The sequence below is a fragment of the Bemisia tabaci genome, chromosome 1 (genome assembly GCF_918797505.1).
Source record: "Bemisia tabaci chromosome 1, PGI_BMITA_v3".
NCBI classification, from domain to species: Eukaryota; Metazoa; Arthropoda; class Insecta; order Hemiptera; family Aleyrodidae; genus Bemisia; species Bemisia tabaci.
The window spans coordinates 20802694-20815843 of record NC_092793.1 but is presented as its reverse complement, the minus strand read 5'-3'; the positions used below and the strand labels follow the sequence as shown (position 1 = coordinate 20815843).

At 38.9% G+C, this 13150-nt stretch overlaps 1 protein-coding gene across 1 annotated transcript; it reads right to left on the bottom strand.

Annotated features, from left to right (window-relative positions):
- Positions 1–1625: 1625 nt before the first annotated feature.
- Positions 1626–12852, bottom strand: LOC109041249 (glyoxylate reductase/hydroxypyruvate reductase). The gene is made up of 7 exons (XM_019057517.2): positions 12529–12852; positions 11466–11602; positions 8501–8690; positions 6650–6819; positions 4512–4676; positions 3628–3753; positions 1626–2891 (listed from the first exon to the last, which is right to left on the bottom strand). The coding sequence occupies exons 1-7, from the start codon at positions 12654–12656 to the stop codon at positions 2770–2772; spliced, it is 1038 nt and encodes a 345-aa protein (XP_018913062.2). The 5' UTR covers positions 12657–12852; the 3' UTR covers positions 1626–2769.
- Between the last annotated feature and the right edge of the window lie 298 nt (positions 12853–13150).

Below are 13150 nucleotides of genomic sequence, written 5' to 3'. Positions count from 1 at the left end.
GAAGGATCGATAAACACGGTGTTCGCAGCGAACACCTTAATAGTCGATTATTTACCATAGGTTTAAATGGCATAAGAATCGATATATCGCAATTCACGCCACGCCACTGATGTGAGAGTAACGCGTAACGCGTAACGACGCGTAACGTCTAAGGCGCAAAGCGCCTCGTGGGGCCGGATCGCGAAGCGGCCAAGGGGAATATCCCTCAGTCTCATGAAAGTCGCAGTTAGAAAATGATTGAGCAACTGATTTTATCTGAAAGTAATTCAGAGGCTCAAAAAATGCTTTAAAGTAAGACGCCTTGAAAGTAAATTACAATAAAATTATTTTTGCAGAGAGAAAGCTGAGCACTGAACAGAGTTGCCTCTCACCGTGTGGAATTACTAAGAGTTGATGGATGCCATTTTCTATTGTATATATTTTGGCAATATTAATGACTCAACAAAATACGATAAATTATAGGACACCTGCCACCAATAAGTACATCTTTAATAATCTGAGCTGTAAACTTTCCGCATGAGTTTGGAAATTGATCCTTAATAAATACAATGACACCGTTTTTTCACTTAATTTTTCAAAGATAAGGACAATTAAACTTTAAAAACAAGTGCTAGTTAAGAAACTCTACGTATTCTCCTGAATCCTCAGAATAGGTACTAATTCTAATTGCAAGCAAAAAGCCAGCGAGTCTATCTATATGCCCCAAAGACCTTGTGGTACAGTTGAAAAATCAGGTAATGAACAGATAAAATTTCTCATTTCATGGTTTATTTTCACTTTCAGCGCTTGATTTTCCCAGACCTGTTTACGTTAAGGTCCTCTTTCTTTAAGATGGCCTTGTCAACTGTTGACAAGCATCCATTTGTAAGAAATGAGCGGAAAAATTATGTAAAAACAAACATTAATATGGTTTAATAATTTTAACTTCCGTCGCCGCGCCGCGCTGGCCGCATGCGCACTGTGTTTGGCGCCGTGCGTGAAGTATTCCTACAGTCCTGTAAGCGCTGTACGGTTCACGCCGACCGCTGCTAAACGCACTGTGCACAAAGACTGTGCATGGTGCAATGCGTGAAGTATTCGTGCAGTCTTGTAGGCGCTATGCGTTTCACGCCAACCGTTGCTGACCGCTCTGTGTTTGACGCATTGCGTGAAGTTTTCATGGAGTCTTGTAGGCGCTAATATGTGTTACATGCCGACCGCCACGCCGAGGGCTTCTCCTTTTCATCTCAAGTCCTCGTCATTATTGCTCTCTGCGCCGCGCCGTTCCAGGCCAAATTGCGTGTTTCGTTTCTCTCTTCACTCGAATAATAATTAAAGGTGCTGTCTTTTGTATCGCCGAAAGGCGATAAAATTAGAAAATACTATACTCTCAGGAAACGAGAGATTTTGTCGCCTTTTCTCGATTGTAATTTTTTTCTGAATCCCTGTTCACGCGGAAGAAAACTTTCAATTTTTCTTGGTGCCTGCCTGCTTAAAGGAATCTTATAGCCATCATCGAAGGCAGTCAGGTTAACGATGAATAGATTCATTTCATACAGCTGAATAACTGGTTGTAGTCGAAGCAGAAAGGGTCGTTGATTACAGGTGAAAAAAAATTTAAGAATACTCTTTTAATATTGTAAAAGTTGTTTTGATTTTTCTTTAATATTGTTAATTTTTTAAAACACTATTTTTCACATTAAAGCGATCGATGTGCGCTTTTGACCTGAGCTTTTTGTTTCGAACAAAAGATCTGGTCTGACGATAATGACTTTGCTAATGGCGTAAGGCGGAATTAGCCTTCGACCTTCTTAGGTTTTTTTGTGAAAAAAAGAAATAAAAAAACTGCTCAATACATCCCTCACCAATCATCACTGGCCAAAAAGGAGTGGTGATTCAATGATTTTTTGCCGGAGCTGGCTAGTTGGCCTGTAGTGAAAGGGTCTAAAAATCCCGGTGGGGGAAAACAATCTCACAGAACTGCCAAGTGGGCTTGTTGAAACAGATTCCTTCCATCCTTAATCTCTAAACAATTGAAAAGCCCCATGTACGAATGCGTCCATCACCTTTGAAATCTAAGAGGTATAAAAATATCTATTGATCGCTGCAGATCATAAACAGAAAAATATCCAAAAACCAGCGCAAAGAAAGAAAGAAAAGAACGAAAAATTGCCGCTCTCATCAATATTGCTTAGATGGCTGTTAGGAGGGTCTATGAAATATTTTGTCTTTAAAGTGCAATTCAAATGAATAAAAACAAATTTTTAACTGCATTTTAATTTATTTCATGGTTCACGCGATAATTTACAATCTAGGTGACCTCTCATGACACATAAAGACATTAAGTACTCGTACTTGTAAGTCACCGACAGTCGTTTTATAGTTTTATGGAATCGGATATCTAAAAAATATCGTCAAACATGATGACAAAAGATGTGTGTCAAATGACTTTACACAAAGAGATTTTTACAATACAATACTTTTGCCGCTCTATATTTAGGGCATAGTTTATGTGAACGATGAACAATAATTGACCAAGTCAAGACCATCAGGGAGCTGATAAGGAGGAAAACAGAAATGGCGAGGCAAATTGCAATCACTTTCAGAGCATCGTGATCGAAACGCAGACAGGGTGTACTTTTGGCTGTTGGTACTTGATGGTAACTTTATTAAATGATATATATATCATACCACTATGACAGTGATACGTTGCATATTATGTCATAGTATTATTAGCTAAACACGCAGATACATATGGTAGTAGCCAAAAGAGTCCCGTCGTGCATGTTGCTACAAGACATACTCGGCAGGCATTGGAGCTCCTTTTAAAACAGCTATGGCGTTATTGGCTGCCAGGTGAAACATGTCCTCTTTTGATTTGGATGAGCTCCATCCCATATGAGGTAGTAATACTGAAACATAGTATAACATAACTAAGTAACTGGATAATATATGCCATCTTTGTTGAGATATTTGCATTTACTCCAAGCCCATTCAAGGTATGAACTTAAATCATGGCCCCACCTTTTTGGAATAATGTAAAATATTAATTTTTTTAAAATTATAAATAACCTTTTTTTCGGTTTCAGATTAATGAGACTCTTGTATGCCGTATAGATTTCCTATTTTAATGTGTATCCTTTCGGAAAATTTCACGAAAACACGATGATACCCACCAGTCTTAAGCCAGTCAGTAGGCGATTCCCTACATTATATGCTTAATTTTGAGAGCTGTTTTGGAGCTTCGGTGTTCGTTCCAGAGAAAACCAATAGCATCATCATATTCTTCGCAAAATTCTATACAGGAAATAGCACCTAACGCCGCAAATCCCCGTGGCATCCAATCGCTGAGGCTGATTTGATTTTGATTTGGTCAAAAGATTTCTACACGTATGAAAAAAAATGAAGAAAAAAATTGTAGGTGAAAAGTAATATCGTCATGACCAGGCAGTTAGTGTGGCATGGAAAGGAACTATGAGGCACGCAAGTCCTATGCACAATGTACCTATTGCTTTAATTCACTTGGACTTAGTTCACTTAGTGCCGTTTAGCATAATTACGTTCATGTACTACTCATTTGTGGTTTGATCACTTCTGTTTGTCTCCTGGTGATAATTGAGAAATAGTGGTGTGCATAAGCCTACTGACCACAATTTTCAAGCCTTTGCAAAGGATGGTCGAGGGGGAGCGGTTCAGGAGTCATGACATCCAGACCTGCACCGAAAATTTTCTTTTGCTGAAGAGCCTCCACTAGAGCGTCTTGATCAACAAGTGCTGAAAAAATTAACAAAGAAAAAAAAATTGAAAATGCGCCTACAAATTAATTAATAATTATAAATGATAATGAAACACTTAAAATGTGGTTCGAATATTGGATCTAACGGAATGGTAGAACAAGGCCACACGTCCACACCATTCTGCTCAAAAATCAGAGCTAAAATAATCAAATAATTAGAATTAGAGGTGAAAAGTAAACTTTCGTGAGTTTCAGTGCAAAACTGAGGGGGAGAGTAGTCAGCCCAGGAACATGCATTCGAATATTACCGATAACCGGGATAGGTCTCTCGGCGTCACTCCAGCTGATTATTCCAATACATAAAACATCTGCCGCAGTTGAATACTTCCCCCCTCAGTCTTGCACTGAAACTCATTAGAGTTCATGTTGAGACTATAATTATAATTTCAGGATTTTTTTGGCTTTGACTCGCTCAAAGAAAACTATAAACCGTGGGCATAACACCATTCTACCATCGTGGTTTTGATTATTGTATAAATGAGCATTTGGTGTTTTGTTTATTTAAAAACTAACTCACACAAAATAAGGCAGTATGTTGTAGCTTGAAAAAGTAATCAAATCAAATAACAGCACCTACCAATTGTTTTTAATTTTTTTAATTTTTTTTATGTCTTAGCCTTTTTGCATGGTTCATAGATTTTATACTTGCGGATTTTGTAACTTTTAGGCCCAACATGGTGAATATGTAATGTGGAAGTTATAAGATCTGTAGAGAGAAAGGAATAATTTTACAAACCACCCCTTCCAGTATTCACAAAAACAGCGTTCTTCTTCATAAGAGCTATTTTACTTCGACTCATGATGCCTGCTGTCTCTGGAGTCAAGGCAATGGTGAGGATGACAAAATCACTAGATCGCAGTAAAGTATCGAGGTCTGTGAACACAGCACCTATCTCAGCCCCTGTGAAAATCAAATAATTTCCTAGATATCTTCAAAAAACTTGCACAGATTTCATAGGGTGGTATGCCGAGGTGTGGAAGCAAGCATTGTCAGATCGCCTAAATTTTTATGTGTATGCAACTCTATAACATCTATAGAACAGGAATGGTTGTATCCAACCGTTATAGCTGCAGGTATTGTTCAGCATGTTCCTTTCATCGTGAGGTTTTTAAGGGTGTCGCTGTACTCTGAACACCTTAAAAAGAAGTTGAGGAAGAATAAAAAAAAGAAGAAGAGGAAGATGATGAAGAATAAAGAGACGAAGAAGAGGAAGAATTCAAGAAATTAGCAGCACTTACAGAAGAGAGGATGTTCAGCAATCAATATACTGTCTAATTTTCTGAGTCTGATATAGAAGGCAGCATGCGAAAAATCAATCAGAATAACTTGGGCAGGAAGAGTTTTATTCGTTTGATTGAATACGAGGACGATGAAACTTGTGACGTATAAAACGATGTAAGTGTGTCTTTGACAGATACGTGGTAATTTAATGGGAACCAGAACCTTACAAAGTTTGCCTTTATCTCACAAGGTGTCTCTTTATTCTTACAAGGTTTCCCCTTTTAAGAAAGGAAATTCAAGGTTCATTTTTGCAAAATATAAGAACATTTTGAACATGAAACACCACTCCCTTGTTTGCTGTTCCATTCCCTTAACTTGACCTTAAATTAAAATACACAAAGTCCCCTGGTAAAAATTGGCGATAGGGGCTGCGTTTCAAAATACCATGGGAGTTCTTATAGCCGACCAAAGAAGGCTATTGAAAATCATATGGCTGTAGAAAGCGGAGCAAATCATATAGCCGGGCTATTTGAAGCTATAAAAAAGTATACAGTCGAGCTACAGTTCCTATCGCCGGGCTTTACACTTTATCGCCATTGGCTATAAAAGGCCATAAGAAATTGTGTAGAAATTTGTGTGCTATGGGAATCATTAAGTGTAATACGGAACTACCTTAATATTTACGAAATACACATTATATTTTCCTTTAAAACATATTTTTTCATCAATTAAAATGAGAATAATCCATACAGAGTGTGCAAACATTTCAAAATCACGAGTTGAAAAACGCTGACTCCGCGAGATTAAATATTAGAGCCTAACACAAAGCGAAGCGGCGACGCACTGGCGCCTACAAACCTGACAGGGATACTTCACGCATTGCGCAATGCGTGAAGTATCCCTGTTAGGTTTGTAGGCGCCAATGCGCGTTCCGCGTTCTCTGCCCGCCCGCCGCGCCGCTGCGTGCCACGGTGTCGGAAGCAACTATTTCATGCATCCTTCAAAAGTACGGAGCTTTCCTCGCAAAATAAATAAAAAAACTACGGCACAAGAAGAGAGCGGTAGTCCAAATACTAACTAAGTCCTAGTATCCGTATTTAGTAACGTTTAGCAGAAACTTTATCGTCTGGCTGTTGCTTACTCGCCATCGGCTATAAAAGGCTATAAGAAATTGTACAGCCGGCTACAGAAGCTATTGGAAATCTTACAGCCGGCTGTAGGTCTATGGTATTTTGGAACACAGATTCTACTGCCAATTTTTACCAGGGTCATTGAGCGTGTCATAAGTTTTATTACTGGCACCATAGATGACAATGTAGGCTCTCGTCTAAACTAAAATATACAGCCCAAAGCAATAAAAAACATATTAAAAATGTAAAAAGTACTTTTAATGAAAAAAATTAATTATCATGTTTGTTGATCGTTGTTGAGTGAGCTCTCGCCAACTACTAGGAGAAAAGCATAAAAGAATGACGTAAGAGGAAGAATATATGACTAAAACTCAACAAGTCAAAACACTATTCCTTTGGTCTGTGGGCGTTAGAAATTACCTTAAAAAATGCCCTAACACTAATCGCCACATGTTTTAGGCATTTAATCAAGTTGAAATGACGGTTGAATCTTGTGGAAACGAAAAAAATAAAAACAAATACCAGTAGGTTTTTCTTCTCTGCTTGTGTATAGGATCTGTTTTGGCAGAAAGCTCTTCAGCTTCATGGCTACAGAGTGACCGATTCGACCATATCCTATAATACCGACGGTGGAATCGTGTAATCCTTGACCGTTCAACCATGGATGATTTAATGTCGAGCTCCAGCCACCACTGCGTTGGAAACATAAATTAATATGAAATGCATTAATCAAGTTAGGATGATATGCTTCTATATGATGCTGGTCAAGTTGAGGCATTGGAATTTTAATTTTAAAAATTAAAATTAAATTAATTTCGTCATCAAATTAAATGAACTTCATCATTAAGTTTCCACAGCAATTTCATAATGTACAGGAAGAATTGGTGAAAAAATCCCCATTTTAGTAGTGGTAGACATACGCCACCGGCACTATCATGGCGAGTGAAAAACAGGAAAATCTAGAAAATGAGAGTTACCTAGTCACATCTTCTTGACTCAATCTCGCTCCCTCTCTCTGTCTCTCCTCTGCAATCTCGTATAGTAATTTTTTATAGCTTCACCCTTTAAAAAGGAGAAAATGCACATAGCTCTTTAGAATTTTGCTGTGTTTTTTTTTTTTTGAACGATAATGGAACGAGTTCAACGTTGCGGATTTTGAGCTCCTTTGAAACGCACATAGCTGAGAAAGCCAGATAGCGTCCGGAAATATCCCTTCCGTCGCGGTCACGATACCGATTGCGCGTTGCGTCTGCCGCAATACATGGTTTGCTGAACCGTCATCAATGCACGTCTGCACATTTCAGCAGAGGCGACAAGCGACCGAGGTCATAGCCACAACAAGAAGAATATATTCGGACACTACCGTTGCTTTCTCGGTGATGGTTTAATGGGAGCTCAAATTACGCAACTTTGAACTCATTTTTGTGAGTTAGTGATAAAATAACATTCTTTTAATGCATAATAAATATTGCAATACAGAGTGATCCAAAAGTCCCACACCGTTAGGACCATGCATCAGCCCTGTAACTTTTGAACGAACTGAAATCGAGATTTGAAATTATTTTTGGGAAAATATTTTGTTATTACGATTGTGAGTGCTCTTGTGTCAGAGGCAACGGCTTTTGGACCCCCCCCCCCCCAAAACCAAAAAAAAAATAATAAATTAAGGGGATCCTCCTGAAAAGGGACAAGAATCCTAGGGGTTAAGTAGGGGTGGTGCGAGACTTTTAGATTACCTTGTATGATCGCGACACACTGTAAGTTGTTCTACTTAAAATTTCGGCGCTAGGTGTATGTCGCGTGTTACGAAACGCTCTCTTCTGTATTCGCGATAGATTTTTCTCCGTCTTTTTCTCCCTAATTTCTTCTGTCTCTCTTTTTGTTTCTCATGACAAGCATTTTAAGACCTTAAGCCGATGCTTGCATACATACAATCAAACGCACCAGCACATTTCTTTAATATCTTTTTTATCTGTGCATCGGCTGGGTGATGCAACACAGCCTAAAAGTTGCTTATTCTCTGGCCCTACGTGCCCTGCGATGTAAGCTACAAGACTGACTTTTCGTTGACTATCTTAGCTATGACTACATGTCCTCTTATAAGTTCTCGCAAGTCATCCTATGATATTTTATCTAAGTGCAGAATTTCCAACTCTTGTGATCCGGTATGGTGAATAAAGTGCGTGTCTTCTTCAATCAGCAGGATCTAAGTGTTGTTCTTCCATAACTGTTCACCTAATAATTAACTTTAACCATTTGCTCTCCCACAACAAAAGGACCGTTAAAAACGTTAGTTGTTTTTAGTCCGTCTAAAGTGACATGGTACCATAAATCCGTGTCACCAATGCATCTAACGCAACAACGTATACGCACTTTTTAACGGCGTCTATGCCCTGAACAATTCTCCGTGACGTCACTAATAATAATGCAACGGTGAGTTCAGCGGTTGCCTCTAAGTTGACACCGGAGGCGGAACCAAGCCGAACGCGATGCCTTCTCAAAGCCTCAAGATCCACATTATCCACGCCCGTAGAAACAGTGCTGACTACACGCAGAGTCGAACCTGCGAGAAAAACATTCTTTAGCAATAATAGTCATCCGCAGGAAAAGGGCACAAGTCAAAAAAGCCAATTTTTTCAGCAATCACAGAAAACTGTGCAGTCATTACATTAAACAATACTATTTTGTAGTAAAATTAATTAAGATGCTCAATTAAATCAGTATTTTTGCGAGATGGTTTTCAAAAAGCAGCATTTTCCCCCATTGTTACCCTTGCATGCGTGTAATGTCCACATTTAATCGCAATAAAAAAGGCAACCTTGTAAATCAGAGGGTACAAGGAATAGCATTTTTTGACAGCCGGCCAGGTTGTCCTAGCGGTCAGCGAGTCTGACTCTAGACCAACAGGTCCCGGGTTCAAATCCCGGTGTTGGCGACAAATTTTCACGAAATTGACGAGTGGATCTGCAGAAACACCACCTACTCAATCTTAACCCCTGAAAATTTGAAAGCCGGAGCATAGATGTGCCAAAATCCCCCTGATGTCTTCTGACAATAAAATAATCTCTATGTTAAAACTCATGTCTATAGATGGCTGTAGATTCCTGAGGCACCAATAAACATGAATAGAAGCCAAATTAACTGCAAAAAAGAAGAAAAAAGAGTTTTAGAGGTATCTCTATGTTAGCCCAAAAATAAAATGACTAAGATTTTTTAAACTGGTAACTTTCTTGTTATGTTTGACCAATTGCAGCCACCATACGCAAGCCGGCTCGAAAAATTGTACATCATAAAATGACTCAAAATCGCAAAAAATGCACTTATATTCTATTCCCATATCGAAAGGTAAAAGCTCTCTAACCACATATCTCGATTGTGGTGTCTTAAAATCTCCTCTCTCAATTTATTTTTTTGAAGGGGAGCAAATCAACATTATTCCTCGGAGTCTTCACAGAGTTTTGTTGGCACAGAGAGGAAAAAACTCGGACGTTTTAATGAGTCGACGTAAAATAGTTTTCCATTAAAAACTAAGTATGAAAGGAAGTCTGCAACGTCGCAAATCAGGATACGTGGTTTCGCAGTTTCACCGCCCCTATGCCTCTTCATATATGAGCGTTCTATTTGCTCATATTTTTTTAGCTCCTTCCATCCTTTGCAAATAATATTTTGCGACCAGCTCTGGTCAAAATTACTCTACCTCAAGAGTTTTCAATGAATTTTACTTAAGGTGATTCGATGGACGCCATATTTTGTGTCAGAACGGCATGCGATATATCGCATCAATTGGTTCTATTTTTTCAGCTACTCGTCATTTTTCTCCAATTTTGAGATCGCAATTCTGTTGTCAGGAGACTAAAGCACTCACTCACCAATTGTAACAAAGAAATTCAACGTAATATAGGCGTGGTTTTTTTAGAGAGAAAACATCGCATTCGAGTGCAGTTTCGGTATCAGTATCGAATGCGATGTTTTCTCTCTGAGAAAACCACGCCTTTATTACGTTGAATTTCTTTGTTACAATTGGTGAGTGAGTGCTTTAGTCTCCTGACAACGGAATTGCGATCTCAAAATTGGAGAAAAATGACGAGTAGCTGAAAAAATAGAACCAATTGATGCGATATATCGCATGCCGTTCTGACACAAAATATGGCGTCCATCCAATCACCTTAACACGTTCATGCTTAATGTCCCTAAATTCATTATTGAGGCTATTGGGTTAGAAAACTAAAGGGATTATGCCTACCCTGGTAAAAATTGGCGATAGGAGCTGTGTTTCAAAATACCATAGGAATTATTATAGCCGGCTAAACAAGGCTACAGAAAATCATATAGCTGGCTGTAGAATGCGGAGAAAATCATACGGCCGGGATATACGAAGCGATAAATAATTATGAAGCCGGGCTATAGTTCCTATCGCCGGGCTTTACACTTTATCGCGTGGCTGTTGCTTTCTTTCTTGCCATCGATTATAAAAGGCTATAAGATATTGTGTAGAGATTCGTGTGCTTTGAAAATCATTAAGTTTGATACGGAACCACCTTAATATTTACAAAACACACATTATATTTCCCTTTGATACATATTTTTTTCATCAATTAAAATGAGAATAATCCATACAGGATGTGCAAACATTTCAAAATCATGAGTTGAATAACGCTGACTCCTCCAGATTAAATATTAGGGCCTAACACAAAGAGGTGCGGCGACGCACTGGCGCCTACAAACCTAACAGGGATACTTCACGCATTGCGCAACGCGTGAAGTATCCTTGTTAGGTTTGTAGGCGCCAATGCGCGTTTCGTGCTGGCTGCCCGCCTGCCGCGCCGCAGCGTGTCACGGCGCTTGAAGCAACTATTTTACACCAGAGGTATTGCACAGTATCATACGCAACTGAAGGCGCTCTAATATATTAGGAATGGCAGGCATCCATCAAAAGTACGGAGCTTTTCTCGCAGAATAAATCAAGATACTACGGCCCAAAAAGAGAGCAGTTGTCCAAAAATTCACTATGTCCTAGCATCCGTAATTAGTAACGTTTAGCATACCCTTTATCGCCTGGCTGTTGCTTAGTTGCCATCGACTATAAAAGGCTATAAGAAATTGTGTAGCCGGCTATAGAAGCTATTGGAAATCTTACAGCCTGTAGGTCTATGGTATTTTGGAACACAGATTCTACCTGCCAATTTTTACCAGGGTAAGGTTACGACCCCTGCAAACGGGAAAATGTACGGAAGTCCTGAGTAAGAAGGAAGAGCATGTTGACCACAAAATATTAATCATCAAAGCTCCAATTGGTATACATTTTCTTGAACGTTCACATCATCTTTGAAAGTCTCACCTCCAGCAGCGATGATGTCGTGGTCGATTTTTTGTTGTGAGTCGATGACCACACCAAATTTTCCTCGGATAAGCTCGACAAGTTTTTCCTTAGACACGTCTCCATTGTTCACGTTGTCCCAGCACTCCACTTCAAAACTAAAAAACAGTAGCATCAATGAAGAAATGGTTATCGAGGCAATTTTACTCGATCAGCAATACATCAAAATAAGATGTAGTAGGATAAAATTTGCTTCAAGGTGAAAACTTAAATTACAGCGGAAAACCAGTGTGAAGTTAAAAAAAAAAAAATAAGTGTTTTTCAGTTTTCAGTTTTCAGTTCTCAGTTCTGAACGCTTTCTAATACCATCAAGAACGTGGAGTCAAAGTTTCAAATTAAAAATTGCATTTTTATTGATATTGTAAGCTTTGAAAGTGAGTCGTTCCCAACTCTGGCGTCAGCGCTGGCAAACTTTAAAGACCGTTATCTCGAATTTCAAACAATACGAAAACTACAGACAGGCAAACGGTGAGTTTCAAGCCTCACCCCAGGCAAAAGATAGTTTTGTTTTGTTAGGACATAGGTAATCGTTTTTCAAGAGACTGTTCCTGTTCCCGGACTTTTTCAAATCCAGAACAAACTATTTGATTTAAAAATTTAACAGATTTAAAACCTAGGCATCTATCAAGTGAGTCTACGATGAGAATTTCAACGTCATCATGAATGATGAAAACTTCTCTAAGGATCCTTAATCAAGGTCGAGGACGAGAATAGATCCACCCCCCGCCCTCCTTTTTAACGACCGCTACATTTGGGCACATGGCACACATTGGCTACCATCCAATCGTTGCGAACCCCCCCCCCCCTTTTTTTTTAATCTTCGAGTTTTGGATTGCAGTCAAAGGATCAGTTTTTAGAATTTTCGGGTGTTCTGTCTGCCAAATGATGTAAAATTAACCCCTTTCGGCTGTGGTATACTTATCTCGATTTTCTTTCATCTGAAAGCACATTTTTCCTGCTACGTCACATGTATCAATGATTGAAATATAATACTGATAATAATGTTTGAAAAGAAAATGCTCACTGTTGTCTTAATAATTCAACTGCTGATTCCAAGTAATCACATCGCGCTAAAAGAACTTTAGGTTTATCGACATAGCTTGACAATTTCACGCAGCGGGGAAGCAAAGAAGCACCGCAACACTTTAGCATAACGTCTAGTTTCAAATAGAAGGTTCGACTGGAGCATATTGTTTTGGCGAACCGTGACCAAACATGATTTGAGTGTCGGTGAGCTCATGATCTAAATGTTATCATGAAAGGTAAAATAGATTTGATTAACATTAGACCACATTACGCCCTCATCTTTTTCGGCAGCGCACTTCTTTCTAGCTTGCGATGTTTCAAGTTTTCAATTAAGTGTCAATGCCTCGGGAAGATATGAATTTTATACTGAAGTAAGAAGAGGAAAAAAGAGTCTCAACGTTTTGTTATCACTGAAGTTGAACACAATTATCTACATTGATACTATTTCTGAAGATACGATAATGACAGTCATTGTAAGAGACGTCTCAATCCTCAATCTTATGAACGCAAACGACTGTGTTAAGACATGAATCCGGTGAGCATTGACCCACTACACCGTCACATGAATTTTATCTGTAGTGGTGATTCAACTCGATGTTGCCAGCTCCATGTGAGCAAAT